This window comes from Zalophus californianus, chromosome 10, assembly GCF_009762305.2.
Source record: "Zalophus californianus isolate mZalCal1 chromosome 10, mZalCal1.pri.v2, whole genome shotgun sequence".
NCBI classification, from domain to species: Eukaryota; Metazoa; Chordata; class Mammalia; order Carnivora; family Otariidae; genus Zalophus; species Zalophus californianus.
In genome coordinates, this window is record NC_045604.1 from 71,650,331 (window position 1) to 71,675,603 (window position 25,273).

At 52.9% G+C, this 25,273-nt stretch overlaps 2 protein-coding genes across 12 annotated transcripts; one reads left to right on the top strand and one right to left on the bottom strand.

The window, feature by feature from the left end:
- Positions 1 to 1,983: 1,983 nt before the first annotated feature.
- On the top strand, positions 1,984 to 6,404 carry ELOB (elongin B). Its single transcript, XM_027609835.2, has 4 exons — positions 1,984 to 2,104; positions 2,243 to 2,377; positions 3,472 to 3,577; positions 6,231 to 6,404. The coding sequence occupies exons 1-4, from the start codon at positions 2,102 to 2,104 to the stop codon at positions 6,341 to 6,343; spliced, it is 357 nt and encodes a 118-aa protein (XP_027465636.1). The 5' UTR covers positions 1,984 to 2,101; the 3' UTR covers positions 6,344 to 6,404.
- Positions 6,405 to 6,879: 475 nt separating this feature from the next.
- SRRM2 (serine/arginine repetitive matrix 2) lies at positions 6,880 to 25,201 on the bottom strand. Of its 11 annotated transcripts, none has more exons than XM_027609942.2 (15): positions 24,977 to 25,201; positions 21,477 to 21,748; positions 20,495 to 20,602; positions 20,141 to 20,305; positions 19,887 to 19,964; positions 19,400 to 19,462; positions 19,267 to 19,299; positions 19,017 to 19,067; positions 18,753 to 18,845; positions 17,911 to 18,106; positions 9,977 to 16,680; positions 8,954 to 9,238; positions 7,760 to 7,873; positions 7,528 to 7,635; positions 6,880 to 7,437 (listed from the first exon to the last, which is right to left on the bottom strand). In XM_027609942.2, exons 2-15 carry the CDS (start codon positions 21,716 to 21,718, stop codon positions 7,428 to 7,430), a joined length of 8,250 nt encoding a protein of 2,749 aa, XP_027465743.2. In that variant the 5' UTR covers positions 21,719 to 21,748; positions 24,977 to 25,201; the 3' UTR covers positions 6,880 to 7,427. The 11 variants fall into 11 exon arrangements, 7 of the variants coding, with proteins under 7 accessions (XP_027465743.2, XP_027465739.2, XP_027465744.2 ...); XM_027609938.2 differs by having other exon boundaries at positions 7,528 to 7,638; XM_027609943.2 differs by having other exon boundaries at positions 7,295 to 7,437; positions 7,528 to 7,638; positions 19,400 to 19,459.
- Between the last annotated feature and the right edge of the window lie 72 nt (positions 25,202 to 25,273).

Here is a 25,273-nt window from a genome sequence, read left to right on the forward strand (position 1 = left end):
AGGGTCAGGGAGGGAAGAGTCACAGGAGGGGAGAGGACTTCAGGGAGCTCTGGAGGAGGCAGAGGCTAGAAGTCAAAAATAATTACGGTTACAGTTTTAGAAACACCTACTGAGTACCAATTCTTGATGAAAATCTACAAACTTTACAAACAGCTGTTCTCTCATCTTAAAGAAGAGGAAACTGGACTTTCATGAAGTTAACTGCCCAAAGCTGCACAGGCAGCGCCGGGACCAAGTATTTGAATCCCCCGTGGTCTGAGCACGCAGCCCGCCCTGTGAAAATTAGTGAAAGGAAACCTCGTTTAGAACACAGCCCCGGGGTCAGCAGGGGGCACTCTCAGCTTTCTCGCTCATCAATTGCAGCCCCAGGGGGAAGTCACACCTGGCAGGTGCATGCTGCTTTACTAACCCAGCAGGAGGCAGGCAACAGCCCAGCCAATGAAAAGCCACTATTAGGGCGCCTGGGTGGCTCAGTCGTTAAGTGTCTGCCTTTGGCTCGGGTCATGATCCCAGGGTCCTGGGATTGAGCCCCACATCGGGCTCCCTGCTCGGCAGGAAGCCTGCTTCTCCCTCTCCCACTCCCCCTGCTTGTGTTCCTGCTCTCACTATCTCTCTCTCTGTCAAATAAATAAAATCTTAAAAAGAAAAGAAAAAGCTATTAAAACTCACTTTATTCCAAAGAACTTTTTGTTTATAACAGCCCTCCCAGTTTCCCCTTTCCTCTAGATGAGAGTTTCTCTCCTTTGTTCTGCGGACTTGCCTCTGGCTTTGCTGCAGCTTGCTCGTCCTGGCTTATAATTCTCTGCTTTCCCCACATAAGCCCAGTTTTGCTGGTAAAATAACTTGGCAGTTTTATTTTCTTAAGGTTAATAGTCGTTAGTCACCAGCTCGATTCAGGGCCAAGGCAGCAGCATCTTCAGATTGTGCCCACTCTGAAGAACTGTCAGTCAAATTGCAACCCCCAACATCGGCAGCACTTTTTGGCATCCAGGGCCATCCACCGGCTCATTGGGTGCCCCGGCATGTCTGACACATGCCATCAGCGGCCCAGCTGAGGCTCTCTCCCTCCCAGTACTGGCTATGAAAGAGAAAAAACCTCTTTCCCTTCCTCCAGTGTAACTGCAGCCTGGGGCAAGGCAGGACGGTGTCCCCACACCCAAGAAGTAAGGCCTAGACTGTTGGTAGGGAAACCCCATAGAAGGGTAGCCAGGCAGGGAAACCAAGTCTACAGGCCCTTCCAGAGCCCGAGTGGACGCAGGCAGCGAGGGGGGGCAGCTGCCCAAGCCCCTGGGCTGGGGGACTCCTCCTTCCTCCTCACCCTGGGGAGTGAGCACCAACTTTGGCAGAGCCTTATGGCATTTTTTTAAAAGATTTTATTTGTCAGAGCACAAGCATGGGGTGCAGCAGGAAGAGGGAGAAGCAGACTCCCTGCTGAGCAAGGAGCCCGACGCGAGGCTCCATCCCAGGAACTCTAGGATCATGACCTGAGCTGCAGGCAGAGGCTTCACCGGCTGAGGCATCCCGAGCCTTATGGCATTTTCCCTGGGAGTTCTCCCCGCCCACTCTCTAACGCCCAGGGCAGCTGCCTGGGGTCCTTCCCGGCCACAAGGTCCAGCCAAGGCTGGGCGTGGAAATGAGGACAGCCCACCCACGGGAGCAGCCGGAAGGTCCAGAATTATCACCCCCTCAAAACGGAGGCCAGGAAGCCCCTCAATTATGAGCCGACCTTCACTGACCCTCCCTGGGATGTGGGGGTACTCTACACTCGCCAGGTCAGCTCCCAACGTTCCCCCCACAAAGGGCCGAGCCTGCACCCAGACCACCCCCTGACTGCAAGAGGGGCGCCTCAACTTTGCCACTCCCAAGATGGCGCCGCCACCTGCCGCGCCGGACCCCTGCCCCACGCCCACCACGCCACGGCGCCGAGATGGCGGCCGGACACGCAGCCGGATGGAGCGGCAGGCGCATCACTTAAAATGGCGGCGGCGGGGGGGCGGGGCCGCCGACGCGAGGCACGCTGGGGCGGGACGCGCGGGCTGCCGGGAACGGGGCGGAGCGCGGCCGCGCCGGCGCGTCGAGGGGGGGACAGGCAGCCGCCGCGATGGTGAGCGGGCGCGGGGGGAGGGGCGGCGGGCCGGGGGCAGCGGGGGCCGGCGGGCCGCGCGGGGCTGGGGGTGGGGGCGGCCAGCGGCGGGGGCGGGGGCGGCTGGGCTCCGCGCTCACGCCGGCCCGCCGCTCCCAGGACGTGTTCCTCATGATCCGGCGCCACAAGACCACCATCTTCACGGACGCCAAGGAGTCGAGCACTGTGTTCGAGCTGAAGCGCATCGTCGAGGGCATCCTCAAGCGGCCGCCCGACGAGCAGCGGCTGTACAAGGTGCGGCCCCGGGCGGGCGGGGGCGGGCGCTGCGGGGCGGCCGCGTCGTTGGTGTAAACAGTGGCCGGAACTCCCCCGCGTGGAGGCGAGGCGGCCCCGGGGGGCGCGCGGGGGTCTCCGGGCGCTTCTCGGGGGGCTGGCGGCGTGTCTCATCACCGCGGCGGCGGGCTGGGGAAACTGAGGCTGGGCGAGGTGACCGTTCAGCCCAAGGTCAGCGGCAGAGCCGGGGTTTGAACCCCGTTGCCCTTAGTGCCCCTCGGGCCCGTCAGAAGCGTACCCCTTCATCCCCACTCCTTACTACAGACAAGCGGAGGGTGTCGGGGTGAGTAGCGGCCCAGCAGGCCTCCACCGAACGAGCGCATTACTCCCCAAGCTCCTGCCGATGCTCTGAAAGTTCGTTCTTTCTCCTCTAACCAACTGCAGTTATGTAGAGAAAATGGCTTGGGGCTTTGTGTTTTCATGGGGGAGTCCGTGCTCTTGGCCCAATTCACGTGTCCAGCAGCATGGGGCCCTTCACCTAAGTGCACTGATCTCATTCTCGTTGGAAACGGAAACTGGCTTTTCCTTCCAAACTGAGCCTCTGTTAGTCTCTGGAAGTCTCTTATGCCGCGCGTCCGAGGAGGCATCCCTGCTGCCTGTGCTCTTTCCATGCATGTACTGTATTCCTTGCTTTCTGGGTCTACTTCAATCATTGAAACCTCCTGGCTGCATTACAAGTTGGGAGTTCCAGTAATTCCCATCTTACAGATAAATTGCCCATCAAAAAGATCAACCGCTTTGTCCAAGGTGGCAGAGCTGGGATTCAAATCAGGTCTACTAGTGGACAGACTGGGTCACTGACTCTTGAAATTAGAAGCACCTGGAGTCTTGGGAGGGCAAACGAGATTCCAGAGCCCTACCCTGAGAGGTTCTGATTTGGAAAGTCTTGTGTAGCCCTGGAAATTGTGTTTGATACGTTCTGGGGGTGGTCCTGGGCCCCACTTGGGGCCATCTATCTTTCTTCTTCTGACTTTCAGGGTAGTTGCTGACCAGGGAAGTCTGGGACTCACCCCTCCCGGGGCCTCTCCCAACACCCTGCCTGCCTCTCTCCTCAGGATGACCAGCTTCTGGATGACGGCAAGACACTGGGAGAGTGTGGCTTCACCAGTCAGACAGCACGGCCGCAGGCCCCAGCCACTGTAGGGCTGGCCTTTCGAGCAGGTGAGCGGGGCGGCCAGGCGGGGTGAAACAGCCAAAGAAAGGGGTCACTGGGGAGCCTGCTGTTCCTCCTCCCAGCCTCCAGGGCAGTGGCTTTCTAGTCCATAAAGCGCAGGCAGTATCTTGTGTATTTGTTTATCCACAAAGGGAAAAAAAGGCAGAGGAGATGCTTGTAGAAATTGAAGCCTATTTCAGGAAGGATTCAAATATCCCTAATCACTATACCAGCTTCTGTTTAGAGGTTTTAGTGAGTTTTGGGTCCTGTACTTTGCATTTTATTTCTGTTGTTCCATTTAATAGTTGGTACTCCGAGAGGGAAGTATGGCTATCCCCACTTGGGAGTCGTGGAAACTGAGTCTTGCCAGCAGTCATGTAGGGAGCTACAGTTCAGATGCAGACGGCTGGGACCTTGCCTGAGCTGGGCACCATGCCAGTCTTTACGGGGCATCACTTAATCTCCCAGCATCTCTGTGCATGCCAGACGTGTGTTGTGCCCATCTTAAGGATGAGTGAGTGAACCTCGGGAAATTAGGTCACTTGCTGGGACTGCCAGGTCCGGAATTCATGTCCAGTCCCTGCCTGCCCCAGGGACTGTGCTCTCATGAACCACATGCCCCCTGCCCAGTGCTTAGAAACCCAAGGGTGGGGGTGGTTCACTGCTCTCCAGTGTACCTCGTTCCCCCAAGAAAAAGAGAGGTTTGGATTTTATTCTCTAGAAACTTGAACAGGGGTTGTAGTGTTCAAGTTGTGTGGAGTAAACTTGGTTGATTAGTAATTTTTCTGGCTTCTTGTGACAAAAAGTGCAGTGAAGGTTGAGCGAGTGTATAGCCTTAGCCACACTTTTGAATTTCATGAGGATCACTGCCAGGCCTCAGTGACCATGTCCTTGGGCAGCTGCTTCACGCTGCCCACCCCCCGTTCTGCTGGCTGGAGTTCCCATCTCCATAGAGGTGTGTGACACTTAGGCCAGCCTTACAGGCGGTGTGAGCCCCCAAGGGCCCCACGCCTTGGCCTGAGGGGCTCAGGAAATGGAAATCTTAAGGCCCTTCATGTGGGTCCCCTCACCCTTTCAGTAACATGAAAGTAGGTGCACAGCTGGTGCAGACTTTGCACAGGTTAGGCCCTGTACAGGGGTACCCTTCTGAGGGGGGCAGGTGAGGACTGAAAGCACATCTCCCATTCTGCTTCCTAAGCCAGGACTTGGCTACATTCTCCTGGAGGACGTAGCCCTTCCTCTTAAAGGCAGTCTCCTGTAGGCTTACAGAGACTCTTGGAAGAGGTCAGCAGGCATATTTTGTTGATGAAAAAAATCACAACACAGGGAGGGGATTTGTTCTTCGCCATGACCCCAGTTAGGGCATTTAATGTGGGGGGTGACTAGACCCTAGGTGGCATCACCACTGGGGCAGGAGATTGCGGTTTTGATATGGACCGGCTGTTCTCTGTTCCTCCCTTGGGCTACTTTTGTTGCAAAAATGCACTTCTGCGTGGGTAGTTGTTTTCCTTACAGAGTTTTTGGAAGAGCAGCACAGAACTTACCCCACCCCCCAAACTGGCTGCTCAGTCAAATCAAGTGTTAAATGGTATTGTCCAGACCTAACCAAAAATGGGAGAAATGATGAAGGCAAGAATTGTCACTGCAGATTTGTGGTTTCGAAGCTGAATTAGTTAAGCTGAGCCATGGGTCTTTAAGTTCAGCATTGTGGACATCTGAGGTCAGGTAATTGTGTGTGAGGTGTCTTGTGCACTGCAGGATGTTTAGCATTTCTGGCCACTATTAGAGATGGCCATCTACCCACTTTGCCAAGTTATGACAACCGAAACTGTTGCCAGACATGGCCAGCTTTCCTAAGGGGGCCTAATTGGTTGAGAACCCTGAGCCGGGTGCAGAGAAGTCTCCCTGTTGGAAGAAAGTGCAGGAGTAAAGTTAGGAAATGGGGCTTGTTTGCTTTGTGCTGAGGTGACAGGAACAAGACAGGGCTTTCTGGAGCTGCTGTTCTAGTGGGGAAAGCAGCTTGGTCAAAAGAAACGGCCATTTTGGCTAGTGTTAGGTAAATTCTGCTGTACCAATGCACAGGTATTGGGATGCAGTGACTGACTGTTGTAGGGCGGCTGGGGAAGGCTTCTCTGAGGAGTGTTTTGGGTCAACCCCTTGAATGCCCCCAGACAACCAGCCATTCAGAGTGGCAGGCTAGGGACTAGCAAATACAAAGGCTCTGAGGCAGGAAAGAGGTTGTTGTGGGGAACACAGGAGACAGGTGGACAAAGGGCAATGGACTTGAGATTTTATTCAGTGTGATGGGAAGCTATTAGAAGGTTTTAAGCAGGGGAAGAACAGTCTGAACTTAAAAAATCTGTACTTAGTGGAGAGGAGGTGTGAATGGAACAAGGAGATGGTGGAGATTCTACGTGAGGGGAGACAAATGGGTGAGGGTCTGCGCAGTGTCACTAGTAGGTGTTAAAGGGTGAGGAAACGGACTTGGATGCGGGGGTGATGGGCAGTCCAGGTTGGGCCTGTAGGGGTGGGACTCATTCTAGTAAGATCATGGAAGAGACTCTGCAGAGGTGGGGATTTGCTCAGAGGACACCAGAAGCTAGACAGAGGTGGCTGCTCCCTCCAGTTCTCCCCACCCACCCATCCACCCCTGTCCACCAGATGAAGCTTTCGAGGCCCTGCGCATCGAGCCCTTCTCCAGCCCACCTGAGCTGCCCGATGTGATGAAGCCACAGGACTCAGGAAGCAGCGCCAATGAACAAGCGGTGCAGTGAGAGGGCCCCGGGCCTGCCCCCAGTGCCACCCCCCCCCCAATAAAAGAGATTTGGGTGTCTGCCTGGTTGCTGCCTTTTTCTGTGCACCCTCTCCTGACTCAGGCATCACTTTCCCTGGGATGGGTCCGCTCCCCTGCAAGACAACTCCTCAGAGGCCTCTTTGCTTGCTAGGCCACCTTGAAAGACCACAAGCTCTGTGGACCCTGCTGTCCACCCCCACCCCAACCTGCCCCTCTGAGGCCACTGGCAGAGGACTGGGAGGAACCTGGAGATCCAAGGTTTGGGGCTTTGGTTCCTTTAGTGACTTACTGCCACTAGGCAGGCTCCTGGGTAGCTTCTGAGCTAAGCAGCAGCAGCCAGGAGCAAAAGTAAGCTGCAGCCCAGGTGTGGGCTTTAGACTGGGCTCCAAGGAGGACCCAAAGCCTAGATCCACCCAACACATGTCGTCTGAGGCCAACAGAGTGCACTGGAGGGAAGGGGAGCAGTCAGAGTAGGAGAACAACTCTCCACCCCTAAGAAACCATGTATAGACCCAATTCCTGCATTTCTCATTTTTATTTGACAGAAAAAGTTGCTCTTGCTGTACAGATTTTAAAAAACCAAAATGCCTTTAAGAAACGTGAAGAAAAGTTGGGGGAGGGGCCACAACCTCACTGGGGGGCAGTAGGGGCCAACTAATTTCCACTCCTGCCCCTTCCTTCCAGGAACACCTCACACAAAGCTCCCAAGTTCCAAACCACCGCCCCCCAGGAACTCAGGTAAAAGGGGGCATCACTGCCTCCCAGGCCCTTTCTAACTCAAGACCAGGGTGTCCCCAACTGTATCCTCCCCTCCCGCAACTCCCATTCTCATTCCCACCCACCCCAAACCCCCCAAAACATGAACCAGGAAAAACTCACAGAGATTAACATTTCACAGGAACAAAGAAAAAAGGGGGGAGGGGAAGGAGAGAACCCTCCCCCAAGATGCTGCCAGGGTTCAAAGGGGGGCAGACAAGGACCCCTCCCCATGGCTCTGCTGGGGAAAGGGGACACTCCCTGCAGCTCCAGAACTTGGGGTGTGGTGGAATTCCCCCCAGAAGGATTCAAGGAGACCTGCAACAGAAAAAAGGAATCAGTGCAGAGACCAGCCAGTACTGAGGCACTCGGAAGGGGACCAAGCACTGGAGTGCCAGGACGACGCACCTGGAGGAGCGGTGCCGCACAGGGCGGGGGCTAGGCGTCTCCCTCCTGCGCTTGTGGCCTGGGGAGCGGCTGTCCCCACGCTGGCCTCTGCGGGAACCCCGCTCACTGCTGCTGCAACGACACAGTACACACATCAAACCACACACAAGGCAACACCAACCTCTGGTACGGTTGGACCTTTTCAAAATTCTTCACAGAGCCATACCAGCCAGGCTAGGACAGGAGGCCCTACCTCTGCTGGTCCCGTGGCGAGGGCTGGGGTGAGGGGCGGCGGCGCTCCGCAGGCGAGTAGCTGAGGGACCGAGAGTCTCGGAGGGAGTCTATTGGCTTCCGGGGGCTACGGGACCTAGAGAGCAGAGTAAGACCCCATAGCACCAGAGTCTTCCAAACCCACCAGCCGGCACTCAGGACCACCCCCCAGGTCCTGACCACCAAACCTCATACCACACAGGGCCAGCCTCAGACCCACCTTTGTCTGCTCACTCACCCATCCGCCCGCACACCATCCACCGAGTGCCCCAATTGGCAGGGCACGGGGTGCAGCGGGGGATGCAAAGATAAAAGACAGTCCCTGCCCTTGGAGGGGCTCAGTCTGGTGGTGAAGGGAGGCCCACTTGGCCCCGTGTATGGGAAGCAGCCCCACAAGGACCGATGTACAATGGGTCTGGGGACCCGGGGGGAGGGGATGTGGGGCAGGGAAGGGGCAGGGTAGTCTTCTCGAAGGTGCTGTTTGAGCGGAGTCTTGCAGAACGAGGAGTTCACCAGGCGGACAAGGGAATTCCAGGCAGAAGGAACAGCATGTCCAAAGGCATGGGGTTCTCCTTAGACTGCAAGGCGCTGGGTGTGGCTGGAGCACAGGGCATGTGTGGGGGCGGGCAGGAGAGGAGAACACAGGGCAGGCAAGGCCAGTTGGTGAAGAGCCTCACACGCCATTCCCGCAGAGGTGGGGCTTTATCCTGCAGGCCACAGGGCGTCCCGGAAGGATTTGTGGAGTGAAGGGAAGTAACCAGATGTGCGTTTTAGAAAGATCCCTCTGGCTACGTGTGGAAGAGAATGGCGTGGAGGCAGGGAGACAGGGAAGAGGCTGTGGACAGAGTCGGGAGAAGATGACGGTGGCCAGACCGGAGCCCTGGCAGTAGCAATGGGGAGATTTAAAAGTTCGTATCCCTGGGACCTGGGAGCAGGGAACAGGCTGCATGTCAGGGGCAGGGAAAGGACGGTACCTAGGACTCCACAACTTTGACTGGAGCACCCACTTGGACGGTGCAGCCCTCTGCCACAACAGGGCACAGTGAAGGTGGTAGGGAGAGCAGAGCCCAACTCCTCCCACCTAACCAGACGCCACAGTCCGCCTGAGACTCCCAGCAGGGATCTCACACCCAGGGTCTCTCCCCACCCCTTCCATCTCAAGCAAGGCAGCACTCACCTCCGCTCGCCAGGGGGTGGCTTCTTGGGGCTTGCAGGTTTGGGCAAGGCCTGAGGGCCAGGCTTAGCAGGGGAGGGGGAGGAAGAAGTCGAAGAGGAGGAAGAGGAGGAGGAGGAGGAAGAGGAAGAGGAGGAGGAAGAGGAGGAGGAAGAGGAGGAGGAGGAGGAGGAGGAAGAGGAGCTGGAACTGGAGCTACTAGAGCGCCTCTTCCGCTTGGCTGGGGTCAGCTCCTGAGGACGCCCCTCTCGAACAGCCTCCTTTGGGGCTGGGGCTGGGCTGGGCACCCTGTGGGAGAAGCAGAGCGTCACAAGGAGACAAGCTGCCCCAGCCCCAACCCTACCTTCCTTGGCCTGGAGGAACGGCAGTGGGGGAGGGGTGCCGCAGAAAGGCCCTGCGCGCTTTCCAAGCTGAGAGCCAGTGAGCGCATTCTCGAGAGCGGTGGCCCGAGCTGACCCAACCTCTGCTAACACAAGCAACAGGCTGGGGCCCGCAGCACAAGGGATCAAGGCTAAACCTCAAGAATGTCCCTGATGGAGGAATAAGGCCCCTGGGCTCAGGTGTGGAAGGCGAGCTGGGTGGTCTCCTTCCACGGAGAGCCACAGTTTGGGGAGGCCCCCGTGTGTGCGGGTTGGCTGGGGTAGGGGCCGTCCTGCCTGGAGGCAGGGAGAGGGATGGGATGACCTCTGAAGATCCTTCCAGCCCAGGGAGTTCCTCTTGAGGTCTAACTGCCATCCCTCCTGCTGTAAAATTAAGTCCATTTCCTCTAGTTCTGTCCTCTGTAGAGACGGAAAACTCATCATTATCCTCTAGAGAATGAACCTTTGGAGACTTTTACCTGACCCGCTCCTCCCCCCGCCCCATACCCCCAACCCCAGCATTCTCTTCTACCCCCAGCTTAAGGGTCAAGGTTCCCGTACCTCCTTCAAAGAACAGAGAACCTCTGGACAGGGCTTCTCCCTCCCCCGCACCATCCATCCCCCAAACCTGCCCCGTACAGTCAGTCATAAAAGGCAAGCCCCTCACCTCTTCACTGCTACCTCAGGTTGAGCAGGAAGGCTAGAGCCCTCCGAGTCGCTAGAACTGGAACCAGAGGAGGAGGAGGAGGAGGAGGACGAGGACGAGGATGACGACGAGGAGGAGCTGGAGGAGGAGGAGGAGGAGGAACTCCGCCGCTCCTTTGCTGGCTGCAGGGTGGCCAACGGGGAAGGCTGCTGGGCCCCCGTGGAGGCAGGTGGTTCCCCCCCCTCAGGATGGGACATCCCAGGGACAGGGCCAGAGAGCATGCCATTGTGGTCACCAGCGGAGGACGTGGTCTTGGCCACTGTCCCAGAGGAAAGGGACTGAGACCCTGCTACAGGGGGGGTCTGGGAAAGCAAAGCTCGGGACTGGTCAGAAAAAGCAGATGATGGCACAGGGGACCTAGGTCTATCCTGAGCTGGAGGGAGAACACACTGTGAGGGAGCCTGGACCATTCTAGAGGCAGGAGAGGGAGCCCGCTCAGAGGTCATTCTAGACTGGCTCAGGGCAGATGGTGGGGTTCTGGAGCCTGGGCCTCCCGGCGGGGTTCTTGATCTGGCTCTGTCAAGAAGCGGTGGTGAGGTTCTGCCACTAACGCGCTCATAGGCAGAGAGGGGCACCCTGGGGCTGGTAAGGTTTGCACCAGACAAGGCCGGAGCCATTCTAGCACTGGTGAGGCTTGCAGGTGCCAAGGCAGGAGGGGTTCTTGAACTGGCAATATTCACAGGAGCTGTGGCATGTGCAGATCTAGGACCCACCAGGTTTGCAGGGGCTGCGGCCTGGGGTGTTCTGGAGCTGGAGGGATAGTTTGCAGCAGTTGGGGGTGTGCCAGAGCCGGTGAGACTCAAAGCTGCCAAAGCAGCTGGGGTTCTGGCTCCTGCTAGATTCACAGCTGGGGCTGTAGGGGTGCGAGGGTCAGCAAGGTTCACAGCAGAAGGTGCCACTGCTGTTCTGGGGCTGGCCAAGTTCATGGCTGCTGCCGCAGCTGGTGTTCTCGAGTCAGCCAGGTTCACTGCTGTTGGTATGGCAGGTGTCCTGGCACTGGCCAGGTTCATGGCTGCTGCAGAGGCTGCAGGAATCCTACTGGCAAGGCTTGCAGCTGGGGCCGTTCTGAGACTCATGAGAGGCACTGGAGCTGGAACCTGGGACATTCTTGCAGCAAGGCCAGCAGCAGACATGGATGGAGGCGGCCGAGCAGTGCCAAGACTGATGGCTGTCAAGGCAAGTGCAATTCTAGACTGTGCATGATTTTCTGGCACGGATGTTCTTGGGTGATCAGGAATTCGGGGACCTGGACCATCCATCATGGAGCCACCAGCTTGCTGCAGGACAGACATGGGTGTTCTAGAGCTGCCAAGGGGTTCAAGCATTCCAGGTGATCGACAGCGGTCCAGAGGTGTTGGTGACATGCTAGGACGACTGAAGCAGCTCATTCTGGAGCTATTGAGTGCTACTGGAGGTGTCCGAGAACCAGAATGATTCCTTGTTGCCGGGGGACTAGCAGAACGTGAACGATCAGAACTACTTCCAGATGCAGAACGCCTTCGGATGGCAGGAGGAGATCTCGTTAAGGACCGTTTGCCCCGAGTTGTTCGCGGAGTACGGGATCTAGAACGGCGGCGGATAGCAAGTGGAGAGCGACTTCGAGAACGTTTGCGTGGCAACAGTGGGGTCCGAGACCTAGAGCGGCGCCGAATAGCTGGAGGTGTTCGGGACCGAGAACGGCGGCGTGTCACTGGAGAGGTTCGAGAGCGGGACCTCCTTCGAGTTACTGGAGACGTGCGAGATCTAGATCTTCTACGGGCAACTGGGGATGTTCTGGATCTCGATCTTCTTCGAGTGATTGGGGAAGTTCTGCTTCGAGATCGCCTCCTGGTTACTGGTGGTGTCCTAGATCTAGACCTTCTTCGGGTCACTGGTGGAGTTCTAGAACGGGAGCGCCGGCGTGTCGGTGTTCTGGACCTTGAACGACGGCGGGTTACCGGTGGTGTTCTAGACCTGGATCGCCTTCGACTCACTGGGGATGCTCTGGATCGAGATCTTCGTCGAGTCACTGATGTCCTGGACCTTGATCGTCTCCGACTGACCGGTGAGGTTCGAGACCTGGACCTACGGCGGCTGACCAGAGGTGTTCTGGACCGGGATCGCCGGTGAGTGGCGGGAGAGGCCCTAGACCTTGAACGTTTCCATGGGGCTGGTGAGGTACGTGAGCGGGACCGCTTCCGACTGGTCGGGGGTGTCCGTGAACGGCCTCTTCGGCGTCGGGAAGAAGTTCGGGAACTCTCCTGCCGGGCGGGAGACCTTGAGTGGTAACCAGAGCCTCCTCTCCGCCGACGAGTGACCCGAGACCTTGACCGGCTACGCTGTCTTCTCCGAGAGGTTGACTGAGAAGATCCAGACCTATCTCGACGTCTAGTTGTTCTGGTTTTCTCCCTCCTTGAGCGGGAACGGGACCTCTGGAGCCCACGGGGCTTTGGTGAAGGAGAACGGCCTCTCCTTGAAGTTGTCTTAGCACGTGGGGATGAAGCTGAGCGCCGGCGGCGTGAGGATCTCGACTTTTCAGCTGGCTCTGGGGAAGAGACTGAAGGACTTCTTCGGCGTCTTGGGGGAGTTCTAGAACGGGTTTCTGGTGATGAGGATGCAGAGCGGCTTCTTCGAGAGAGTCTGGCCTTCCTAGTGAGTTCAGGAGAGGATCGAGAGCTGCGACGGCGAGGTGGAGTACGGGACTTGGTCTTGGGCTCTGGTGAGGACCTAGAGCTTCTTCTAGCAGTTCTGGATTTGGGTGGGTGTTCTGGAGACGACTCTGAACTACTGCTTCCTTCAGGAGAAGGGCCTCTGCCTTTGCTTGATGAACCTGACCTGCTTTGTCTGGGAAGAGCCCGAAGGGCAGGAGCCTTGGGTTCAGGAGAGGAATCAGAACCACTCTGTGCCCTGGGTGCTGCTCTTGGCTTATCTTTAACTTCAGGAGATGAGCCAGATCTACTGCGCCGAGGAGAAGGTCGGGATTTGCTCTCGACTTCTGGAGATGACCCAGATCGACTCCTTTCTCTAAGCGGTACTCGTGTCTTAGCTTTAGAATCTGGAGAAGAGTCTGATTCACTTCTTTCTTGAGGGGATGCACTTGGTTTCCCATCAAGTTCTTGAGAAGATCCAGATCGACTTCTCTGACCAAGCGGAGTCCTAGCCACAGCCTTCTGTTCAACTGAGGATTCTGACCCACTTCTTTCTCTCTGGGGGGTAAGACACTTGTTGTTGAGCTCTGGGGATGATGGTGAACGACTTCTTGGCCTGGGAGTCTGAGGCAAAGCTTTTGGTTCTGGAGAAGAATCACATTCGCTTCTCCCCCTGGATGGTGTTCTAGGTATATCTTTCATTCCAGGAGAGGACCCAGATAAGCTGTGTCTTGAGGGAGTCCCAGACCCATCTCTCAGTCCTGGAGAAGACCCAGACCTGCTTCTCCTTGAAGGGGTTCTGGGTAAGCCATCTTTCAGTTCAGGAGATGCAGAGCTACTTCTTTCCCTTGATGGTGTTCTGGGTACTGCATCAAGTACTGGTGAAGAAACACTCTGATATGAAGACACTCCTGCTTTTCCCACTGCATCTGGGGATAACTCAGAACTACTGCGTCTAGAGGACCTTGTTGATTGTTCCTTCAGATCTACAAATGGATCTGTCTCCAGCTGATTAGGAAAAGATCCATTCAAATCTTCTTTAACTTCAGGAGAAAATCCAGTATTCATTTCTGCAACAGGGCCTGAGTTTCTAAATTCTAAAGGTGACCCAAAACTATTCTCCCTCGAGGGAGAATTAGACAGTTCTTTATGTTCTGGAGAAAAATGTGGCCCACTCCAAGTTGAGGCCACTGCAGGGACTTCCACTTCCAAAGAAGTCTGCGACTGGCTTTGGTCAACAGTTAAAGACACAGTGGGTCTTTCTTCTATTTCAGGAGATGATTCAAAATTACTTCCAGCCACTTCTTTAAGTTCCAGAGACAAATGGGAGGGGACCTGGTTTGAGGCTTCTTCAGATTTCTCTACCACCTCCATTAATTCCTCATCTTGGCTTGGCTTAGCTAACGCACTTTGGTCTTTTGTATCTGGAGATGATCCAACACCACCACCTCTTTCCCTTGATGGGGTTTTAGGAGTCTCTCTGAGCACTGGTGAGGAATCAGGCTTATCCTGCAATGGAAGAGGACTTGATTTGTCTCTTGGTCTAGGAGATGATGCAGTAATATCCTCCTGAAGGAGTAAGCCTGTTTTCTCTTTCGATTCAGAAGGCTCCAATCTACTCTGCCCCAGAAGAGATTTAGAGTCCATTGCAAGATAAAGGGTAGAGTCAGACTGAGACTTGCTCTGTTCAGGAGACATTCCAGATTTTAGCCTAGGACTTGACAATTCGATTCTTTCTTGTCTTGCTGGAGATTTGGGTGCCAGCTCAGTGATTGGAGATGAGGACCTGGACCAGCCACCCTTAAGAGGTGTCTGAGATTTACTCTGCAGAGATGGAGACTCAGAGTGACTCTGTTTCATTTCTGGACTCGAAGCATCAGATCTAGGGTCTGGTGAAGTTTGAGATTGTCCTTTCTGTTGCAAAGAGGTGGTGGCAAAATACAGCTCTCCTGGTGGTGTGCTAGACTTTACTCCCAGACAGAGAGAAAAGGATCCAGAACTTTGTGCTGATGAGTCTTTAGACTTCTCTTGGGAACATGGTGACTTTGATCCACAAAGACTGTGTCCCGACAGAGTTTGGGGCTTTACTTTAGGGCATGGCGAAGTAGATCCTGAGTGACTTTGTCTTGGTGGTGTTCCAGGTTTCACTTTGGTATCTGGTGAGGAGGACCTAGAATGGCTTTGTCTTTGCAACAGTCTAGATTCCACTTTGGAGCAAGGAGACTCTGATCTGCTTTCCCTTGGAGGTGTTTTGGATGTCACCCTGCTAGGACTTGGAGAAGAGGAGCCAGAACAACTCTGGATCGGTGACGTTACTGCCTTCACTTTGGGTTGTGGAGATGACGACTCAGATCGGCTCCGTCTTGGAGATGTGCTTGATTTCACTCTAGGAGGGGAGGACCCAGAGCAGCTATGTCTTGAAGGCGTTGTAGATTTCATCTCAGGCTCAGGTGATTCTGAACGGCTCTGCATTTGTGGCGTAGCAGATTGTTCATTTACCTGGGGACTTGTTACAGACCCTTGCCTTGGTGGTGTTCCAGACTTCATTTTAGGTTGAGGAGATGAACTGGAACAACTCTGTCTTGATGGTGTTTTAGATTTCTGATTAGAAGGAGGAGAAGAACCAGACCGACTTCGCCTTGGTGGTGTTCTAGATTTAGCTTTTGGTTGGGATGATCCAGAGCGACTGCGCCTTGGTGGTGTCCGAGACTTTTGTTTAGGACACGGAGATGACCCTGAAAGGCTTCGCCGCAGAGACAAGCGAGATTTTGCTTTGGACCGTGGTGAAGAGAGAGACCTGCTCCGCCTTGAAGAAATGCGAGATTTTTTCATTTCTGGGCTTGAGTTGGACCTGCTCCTTCTCTGTGACGCTCTGGATTTGTTCTTCCGCTCTGATGATGAACCAGACCTGCCTCTTCTTTGTGGCGTTCTAGAGTGAGATCTTCCCCGTCTAATTACACTTCTACTACGAGATCTTCGTCTTGCAGGTGTCCTAGACCGAGACCGTCCTCTTCTTGCGGGTGTCCTAGACCGAGACCGTCCTCGTCTTGCGGGTGTTCTAGACCGAGATCTCCCTCTTCTGGCTGGGGTTCTAGAGCGTGAACGACCACGTCTGGCTGGGGTTCTAGAGCGTGACCTGCCACTTCTCCTGGCTGGTGATCTGCTACGAGACCTCCGTCGTACTGGTGATCGGGTCCTAGATCTGCGCCTAGCAGGTGTTCTAGAGCGAGACCTGCCCCGCCGGGCCGGTGTTCTAGAGCGAGACCTACGTCTGGTGGGCGTTCTGGATCGTGATCTCCGTCTGGCAGGTGTCCTAGAGCGAGACCTGGCCCTACGGGCTGGCGTTCTAGAACGAGACCTGCCCCTAGTGGCTGGGGATCTAGAGTGTGACCTGCCTCGCCTTGCTGATCTAGACCTGCCTCTTCTCTGTGTATTTCGGCTTCTAGACCAGCCTGGTCGCTGAGGAGACCTAGAGCGGCCACGTCGCTGGGGGCTTCTGGATCTTCCCCACCTCTGTGCAGACCGGGACCTACGCCACTGAGGGGACCGGGACCGAGAATGACCTCTCTTGGTAGGGGTTCGAGACCGAGATCGTCCCCTCTTAGTAGTAGTAGGGCTACGGGACCTCCCCACTCTTCGAGAAGGGGTATGAGAATGTGACTTATCCCGCTTTGCACGGCCATGTGAGCGACTCTTGGATGTGGGAGAAGAAGAAATTTCTCGGCGGGACCCAGGAGCTGGTGCAGGTTTAGGACTTTCGGGGGAAGAGCTGGCATGTCGAGAAACTTTGGTAGGTTGAGGGGATGGTGGGCAGCTCTCTGAAGAAGACTGGGGCGGTTTCTCAGGAGACTTAGTTAGTGAACGGCCCCGGGGTGGGGAAGCCTCAGATGGGGGGTTCACTGGCTCCTGACTTAACGTGATTGTTGCAAGGGGTTGTGGGGAGCCGCCATGTTGCTCAGCAAGGAGCGGAGTGGGAGCAGGTGGTTCTGGGCCTGTGCTGCTCCTTTCCGGAGAGGGGCTAGGTCGAACTGCAGATTTCTAAGAGCGGGGGGGGGGGGGAAAAAGTATGGATAGGAATGTAAGCACCAAAACTTCCTTTCACCCGTAAGAGCCCAACACCCTTCTCAATGAAATTTTTCTCTGCACACCCCATTACACCAACTGATCCCTTTCCTCACCACAGGCCCTCATTCATTAACAAAAGATCATACAAAAAGTGGAGAAAACAAAAATATGGAAAGGCTGTCACTTTAAAACTCTTATTATCTAGGAAAAAACACAATGCAAACAACTAATGCATGGTATTTTGTAACAACCATAACAAAATGCCATAACAACATTAAGAAAAAAAAAGCATTTTAAAAACGGAGAAACAAAGCAGTTTCCCAAAGTGGGAGACATCTAACTAACTTCACCCTTGAAAAAATTACTGAAATAGGGCGCCTGGGTGGCTCAGTTGGTTAGGTGACTCCTTTAGCTCAGGGCATGATCCTGGAGTCCCTGGATGGAGTCCTGCATTGGGCTCCCTGCTTTGCAGGGAGTCTGCTTCTCCCTCTGACCCTCCCCCATCTCATGTGCTCTTTTTCTCTCATTCTCTCACTCTCAGATAAAATCTTTAAAAAAAATACTGAAATAAAAAAACAAAAGAAAAAGTTTGATGACATGATTTATGTAAATAAGACTACAGTGAACTACAGAAAAGGAAAAACACACCAAATTATAAAAACTTTAAATATAAAAAAAATTTTTGTGGTGATCCAGCTTGTAGTTTAGAAAGGAATTCTGGATGACATGGAAAATGGACAAAAAAGCTAAAAATTTAGCAAAGAATAATTTATGTAATAGCTAAAGCAGGAAAACATCGTGAATAGGACTCAATCAGAATAACCACAAAATGACAAATACTGAAAAGACAAATATAGTGTTTTCAAATTGCAGGCAGCAACCCAGTGAATTAAAAACTCTTAGCTACAACCAGCATTTAACAAAACAGATACGCAAGTACTGAAACTAATTATAACCAAAAAAAACTTGCCCAAGCTATACATAAAAGTATAAAATATTGATGTAAAACCTACTAATAAGCAGTCAAGTTTAAAAGATATAATTCTAAAAATTTGCCAATGTAAAAGAGAACCGATAGCTAAGAGTGAAACGCATAAAAAAAAACTAAATTCACTTTTTTGAAAAACTTCACTTCCCTCCTTCACTTCAAACACCCATCCTAACCCTACAACCCAAAAAACATCCATTAACTCAGCAACATACCTCCTTGTCTTTATCTTTGTCTTCATGAGGACTGCTAGGCTGCTTTGTAGAGGGCTCTGGGCTGCTAGGCTGCCCTATGTTGGTGGTACCTGGTTCCTTAGAAGGTGCATCTCCCTCCCCTCGACGCCCTGAAACAGGGGAAGGACTTCGCCCAGTCAAGGCAGTTGTATGTGTTTTTGCTGCTGCACTTCGAGACCTGAAGAAGGTAATCGAGGGCAGGGAAGAGGAAGGACATCAGCTCAGGGGAGAACAGAGAACCCCCTCCCCAGCTCCCATCCACCTTTCCTGAATGTACAAACCCTCTTCCAAAAAGCCTTCTCTTACACACACGACTCAAATCACTCATATGGAAATTCAAGTCCAATTCACTTTGGTCCTTTTCTTCCCAAGACAGTCCCCAAAAACGTTCTCCCTCTACCCCTTTACTCACCTCCCCCAACCTCCCCCAACCCTCCACCCTGCCCATTCCCTACCCACTTCATTCACAACTCACCTCTGAGCCCACCTCCTTCAGGAAGCCTTCCCCGATTAAGGAAGCCAGGGTAAGGATTCCTTCCTCCCCCAGACACCACGAACAAACCACCACCCCCCCTATTCTGGCAGTCCATATACATCAGAACAAAACAAAAAAATAACAAAATAAACAAAAAAAAAAAAAAAAGAGAAGGGGAAATGTATATGTCTGTCCATCCTGTTGCTTTAGCCTGTCAGCTCCTAGAGGGCAGGGACCGTGTCTTCCGAATGGTCTGTGCAGCGCCTAGCACACCGTGGGCGCTCAATAAATATTAAATTGATTAACCCACAAGTCCCTCTCCCTCCCTTCCTCCTGGACCACCCCTTACCGACTGCGGGAAGTATCAGAAGAGGAAGCAGAGTCAGCAGATGTTGAACGGTGGGCCCGACGGCTCTTGGGGGCTGGTGTTGTACTTCGAGACCTGAAGGAAGACCACAACTCAGGGTTCTGTCACACTTGTACTAGATCTTCATCCATCTCTCAACCCTCTACCATCTCTCAAGAACACAACTAATTCTCCCCTATCCCCTACCAAGGAATCTTCACCTACTTGCTAAGCAAATTACCCTCCAATCCACACAAATTCACTCACCGCTTCCGCTTCTTGTCCTTAGATTTACGTTTGCTCTTTGGAGTGGGAGACCTGACGAATAAAAGTGAGATTATTAAAAATAATCATTTTAAAATAAAACTGAAAGTAAAATGGAAAGAATCAGGGAATTAACAGCGCAAGATCTGAGAATTGAGCTATATTCCAAGAAACCCCCTAGAGAACAGGTAAGGCCAACGTGGCTCACCATTCCATGTGCCACTATGCCCCTTATGCCCCAAAAAGCTCTTACCTATGCTTCCGTTTTTTGGATTCAGACTCTGACCTGTTAGAGGGGAAGGAGGGGAGAAGAAAAAACATGAACCAATACCTATGCCTAGACTCATCAAGCCTCTCCAATCACTCCACGTACTCCCACCTCATACCTGTGCTTCTTCTTCTTAGAACTCTTCTTCCTCTCTCGTCGAGGAGAGCTGCTCTCTGACCTGCTAAAGACGGGTTCAAAAACAAAGTCATTCTGCTCGGCTCCGTCCCTGACCTTCCCACTTATAATCCACCTCCAAAACAGGCTTCTTCTAAGCGCAAAAAAAAAAAAAAAAAGTGCTAGCCTAACAGCACCAAGGTCTCAGACTTACTCTCCAAGAGGCCTAACTACCTCTAGCATAAAGCAACAAATCTCAAAATGAAAAAGAAAATCCAACTTAAGATGTTGCTGCTTAGTTCTTAGTTGGCAGAACTGCACAATCAACCCTTCCCCACTGAAGAAACGTATTCATTCTCGGACTGAAATCTGAATGGTAACTCCCTCTTCCCTGACAACTCTCACCTGCATCCAAGAACTATTTTCAGCAAGAGAAAGAAAAGGACAGGATTAGTGCTCTGGCTATTAGAGTAACTTTCCAACTAACTTACCGTCCTCTATCTTTCTTCTTTTTTTTCTTTTTTTGCTTTGGGGTGGGTGAGCGAGAACTGCTGGACTCCCGGACAAGGCTTGGAGAAAGATGAAAAGATGCAGGATGAGTGCTAAGATAAATCTTAAGACGTTTCAACTTCAAATCAAAATCTGAACAGTTTGATAAGAAATAGTCCAAAAAAACCCTCACAAAAACAAGTAACAGAGTACTTAGAATCAAGAAAAGCTGACACAGGTTCTCGGCCTCGAGTACCTGTAAGGTTTGGGAGGCTCTGGAGCTGGTTGTTTAGCTTCTCGAGCACGACGCTGAGGATCAAAAGAGCTGCCATCCACATAGGAATCACTGATGCCAAAGGCAGCACGGAGTCGCTCATTTTTCTTCTCATTCAGTTCTGCCAACTGGTGAGTCTCAGTTACCCTAGGGGAGAAAAAAAAGGCAAAGGTCAGAAGGAGTTTGAGCAAAGAACAGAGTCATATTCACACATCTGTAGGCAGCCAAATGGGCCAGGGAAAAGAAAATGAGAGCAGGGAGAATGTACAAGAAGAGAGAATAACAGAAGCTGCTATTTAACATCCAGAGAAAATAAGTGACAGTGAAAACACTCACGCTGGCCTCTGTCCTGGGGTCTCTTCCTTGCCCCCAGGGTTCACATCCTTTTCCAGCAACATGAGTCGAAAGGTAGCCACCTTTTCCTGAATTTGCTGTTCCTCGTACCTAAAGAACAAATCCCTTCAGGGTTAAAGTTTGACTAGGCACTTTCCCCAGTCCCAGGTTTAGTTTCCTCATTCCCAGGAGAATCCCTTCCCTTTCCATGCACACATAAAACTTTTCAATTCACTGTCACCCAAAGGGCCTTTCTCTTAAATCTTTCTGATCTCTTCCTGTTATCTTTCTTCTCTCCGCTTACTATAGCCTCTAGAACAGTGGATTTTAAACATGCTACACTCCAGGGGCCAAAAAAGGAAAGTTAAGCAGAGTTCCAGTTGCTCCTCCCCAACTTCAACAGGTATTTCCTGAGATTCCAAAAGTACATTGTATAAAAAAGGTGCCACTGCTGAAGTTTGAAAACCACTGCTCTAAAAGGTCTTCTGCTTGATTGTGCCCCTTTTCCAAAATTTCACTTCCCTACCCAACTCATGATCCCCCCTTATGCAGGTATTATTCCAATTCCTGTTTTCCTGCCTTCGTGTACTTTCCAAGGCCTCAATCCTTCAATCCATTTACTTCCTCTTCTCTACCAATAACAACATCTGTCAGCTTACACCTTAGATCTTCTCTTCCCTGGTACCTGCTTTCCCACCTCCCCTTAAAGCACATTTGTTTCTGTATGGTTCCTCTCTTTCCCCACGTGCCTCCACCTAAATAATTCAGACTCCTTAAGGATTCCTCTTGTCGCAAACACAGTTTCCTCATCTCCCACCTTGAGCTGTCCCTTAACTCCTTTCCATTTTCTAGCTCCTTTATCTCCTCCCCTCCTACAACTCCTCTCCAGGCCTCTTCAGCCAACCCTAAGCTCCCTACATCCCACCTAATTCCCCCAGCTCTGCAACTCACTCAGTGCTTGGCTCTCCCCCAGCCCTCCCCTCACCCCTGCTCTTCCATCATCTCCTCCAGCTCGAGGCATCGCAGCTCCACGCGCCGCTTGCGCTCGTGGTCCAGGATGTCAGGATTAGGCCGCTTCACCAGGGCAGCCTCCAGGCGCCGCAGTTCCTCCTCTCCCTTGTAGTCAGGCCGCTCACCCCGGCGGCCCCGCACCAGGGACAGGTTGCGCTGGACGTAGCCGTTGGTGCCGCTGCCCCGGGGCGTCGGCAGCCCGATCCCGTTGTACATGGCCCCGTGCCCGGGGGGGCACCACCGCTCCTGAGGGGGAGCGGGGAAACACGGGTCAGGCCCCTGACCCCAAACTAACCACTTACCACCACCCAAATCCTTGTTCTGCTTCATCTATTTCAACACGAATCTCCACACTAAACCTCTTTTAGCTGCATAATCCTCCTGGTCTCCTAACAAAACCCCTTCCTTACCCTTCCCACACTTTCCATTAAAATCACAGCCCAGCTCTTACAGCCTTCCCCCCCAAAAGGCAAGAGCTATTTCCATTTCTGTTTGCACCTAGATGTTCTTCTCCACCCTAAGAAAACAAGAAACCCGTCTCTCTCAAATTTCTCCACACTGCCTCTTTATTCTCCCTTGGCCCCAATAAGCACAAGTGTTGTCTCCACCAACTAATCTAATCCCTAACATCTGGTAACCTACTCAGGCCTCCAAACAGCACACAACCACCACCACAGATCTGTGGCAACTAAGGCCCACAATACAAGTTCAAAAATTCTTCTAAGAACTGACCTGAGAATTTCAGACTACATTGTTATGAAAACAAAACAGACTAAACGACCCCTACGTATTTGAACAAGTGGACTGATTGGTTCCTGATGTAAGCCAAGTATCCTGTACACCCTCACATTCAAGAATAAAGGGCAGTAAGCATATCAGAAACACAGAACCTTGGACATAAGATCCTCTTGTATTTTTCCTCCCAGAGGTAAGAGGCCATTTCCTTGATTCCAATTATCAATAAGTTCCTATCAACTACCTCACCTGGTATCTTATTCCTTTAATTTCCTTCCCTTTGGATTTCTTACATGATTTGCAGCTCACCCGAGTCTCATTAGTTCCTCTTTAACATCACCTGTTTACAACTCAATGCTCTGAATACATCAAATCAGCCTCCTCTGCTCCAACTGTTCCCATACCCTCTGCATTCCTTGCCCTAAACTTACTCAGAAGCCCCCTCCACTAACATCAGTCAGCTTTCCCTATCAATCCCCTGTATCTCACTTCCTAGAGTTTCTCTTCCAGGCCTCCTTATCCCTCTCATTTTATCTTCATGCATTCTACCAAGTTCTGTCTTCTCAACCTGTCCCAACCCCAGCATGGCTCTCAAGAGCCCTCAAGCTCCCATTCTTCTGGTTAGATTTCTTAGCTATGCACACTCTATTCCTTTTCCCTACTATACGCACTTTATTTCTTTCCCCATCTCATCCTGTCAAAGACAGTTTCAGAAAGCATGAGGGAAAACTACCCCAAGACAAAGATCGAGGAACAAATGGAGAGATTAATAGATAAAATTGAATAAAAAGAAACGCCACGTTTTTAAAATTCCAGGAATAAAAAAACAGCACACAAATACCTGGAAGAATGTACTAAAACAACAACAAAAATGTAAGTATGGGGAGACAGTGAATGGAAGGAAAATTGCCCAATTCCAGAACTGCTTGTACCTCTATCCCCAAACTCTAAAGGCTGGATCCTTGCCCAATCCCAGTAGCACTCAAGAGGGCTGAAAACAAAAAGAAAACAACACTAAGGTAAAGGAGTAACAAATAAGGCTAATCTAGGAAAAATAGAAAAGCACACCCAAAAAAAAGAAAAATCTCTTTACAGCACAAGAAATCAGTTTCTTTATCTTCCAACCTTCACTTTTGTTTTCTCAAATACCAACCCTCCCCACTCTAAACCTAGGCCCTTCTTTGCCTCTCTAAACCCCACCTAATTTCTGCCTCCCTTACAGAATGCTTCTGACATACACTTAATTCTTTAGCTTAACCATTCACCCACACTTCCATACCACCTCACACAAAAATCCTCCCACTCCCTTAGGAAGGAAAACCAATAGCTAAGGAAAGGGTTTTTAAAACAACGAATTGTAGAACTTTTAGGAAACAAGTCTCCCCCCCCCCCCAAAACAGCCCTCAAAACAACTAAAAGGGAAGACCAAAGAGGAACACCAACACAGAAAAATCATCAAAACCAGGTAACTTAAACAGGCATTCTTGACTTGGGCCCACAGACTGAGCACTCAAGCTACCCAAGCTAAAATCAAAGAATAAAAATAAGCTGCAAAGCAAGACAACAGAATTTCTTTTGTTGGGAAATTTAATCACGACGCCAAACTAACAAAAAGATATAAGGCAATCCGGAAATTCAACACTGAGATACTCAAGAAAAGGAAGGCACCAAAAACGAGGTGGGTGTGCAGGAAAATGGACGTAGGTAAGCGCAGTAAGGGCCATTTCGGTAGCTGGGCGGACACTATGGAACCCCCAGAATTTTTAGTACTAGTTCTAAGACAAAACCTAAACCCACACACTTAAAAAGACAAGACGCTCTTTTTGAATTTTTGGTCCGGACGACATCTTAAATAAGCGGGAGTGGAAACGAAGGTTCGTAAGGGTTGGGTGACAAATAATGCCTGAGTCGGCGCCCAGCGTTTTCTTCCCTAGGAAGGGCTCCAACGGCCTCCCCAGCTTTAACACAACTTTTGAGAAGACGACGAAAAAGTGGAAAACCAAAAAAACACTTAAGGAAAGTACACAGTCTGCCTTTACGTACCTGAGCTGAACACGTCTTTCAAAAAGAAAAAAGGAAGAAAGAAAAAAGAAAACCAAGGTTTGGAGCTCTCCTCTCCCCGCCGCTTCGAGACCGAAAGTAACAAGCCTGAAAGGCCAAAATATGTGCGGCACCTAGTTCCAGGGCTCCCTGCAGCGGCGGGGCCGCCAAGGCCTATTTTCGGCCTTGAGGCATGGGGGAGGGGGCTGCGTGGCGCCCAGGAGTCTGGGAGGCTCCGCGCCGGACGGCAGGCCCGCGGGAGAGACGGAGAAGCCGAAGGCCGGAGAGGCTCGGAGAAAGAGATCGGGGAACAGGCCCCCGCCGCCACCTCCCCGCCGAGAAAATGTCGGAAAGGGCAGCCGCGGGAGGGCCTCCTCGGCCGCACGCGTGGGGGAGGCGAGAAGCCGAGGCGAGCGCTCCCCCCCTCCTCGTCGCGAGCGCGCGCGAGCCCGAGAGCAGTCGGCGGCGCGAGCCGTTGCCATGGGGGAGGGGGAGGGCAGTAAAAGCCCGCGCGCGACAGGAACCGAAGGAAGGCAAGGGGGGGAGGGGAGAGGCAGGCGAGCGAGGGCGTCCGCGTGAGCTAGGGGCGGCGAGCGCGCGTGCGCGCGGCGGCCTGGACCGTTCTCCGCGCGCTTTGGCCTCGCGCCGGGGGCCGCCGCCCCTCCCCCACCCGGCTCGCGCGCTCCCTCACCCTCTCACCCGCCGCCGCCGCCTCCTCCGCCCGCCGCCTCCGAGGGGGAGAGGTGCTGCCGCTGCTGCTGCTCAAGCTCCCGAGTCCCTCGGGGCCTGGAGCTGCCGCCTTGCTTTGCCGGTCCGCCCGCCTCAGCCGACACCGACGCCTCCTCGCTTCCTCAGGGGCCGCAGCGGGCTCCGACTGCGCCACTCGCACCCCGCCTGGGCCGCGCTGCACGTCAGCACGACCAACTAAGTGCGTCAGCACGCACTCGCGCGCGTCGCAGGGCCCGCCGGGAACCGTAGTACGCCCTGCGGCGTTGT

What these genes read in the sequence shown, in the direction of transcription:
- ELOB (XM_027609835.2), top strand. An exon ending in ACGAGCAGCGGCTGTACAAG is followed by an intron (nt 2,378 to 3,471) that starts GTGCGGCCCCGG and finishes CTCTCTCCTCAG; the next exon opens with GATGACCAGCTTCTGGATGA. An exon ending in AGGGCTGGCCTTTCGAGCAG is followed by an intron (nt 3,578 to 6,230) that starts GTGAGCGGGGCG and finishes CCTGTCCACCAG; the next exon opens with ATGAAGCTTTCGAGGCCCTG.
- SRRM2 (XM_027609938.2), bottom strand. Translation starts at nt 21,718, where the DNA reads ATGTACAACGGGATCGGGCTGCCGACGCCCCGGGGCAGCGGCACCAAC. An exon ending in TCTAAGAAGAAGAAGCACAG is followed by an intron (nt 19,300 to 19,399) that starts GTATGAGGTGGG and finishes CCCCTCTAACAG; the next exon opens with GTCAGAGTCTGAATCCAAAA. An exon ending in TCTGATACTTCCCGCAGTCG is followed by an intron (nt 18,107 to 18,752) that starts GTAAGGGGTGGT and finishes TACCTTCTTCAG; the next exon opens with GTCTCGAAGTGCAGCAGCAA.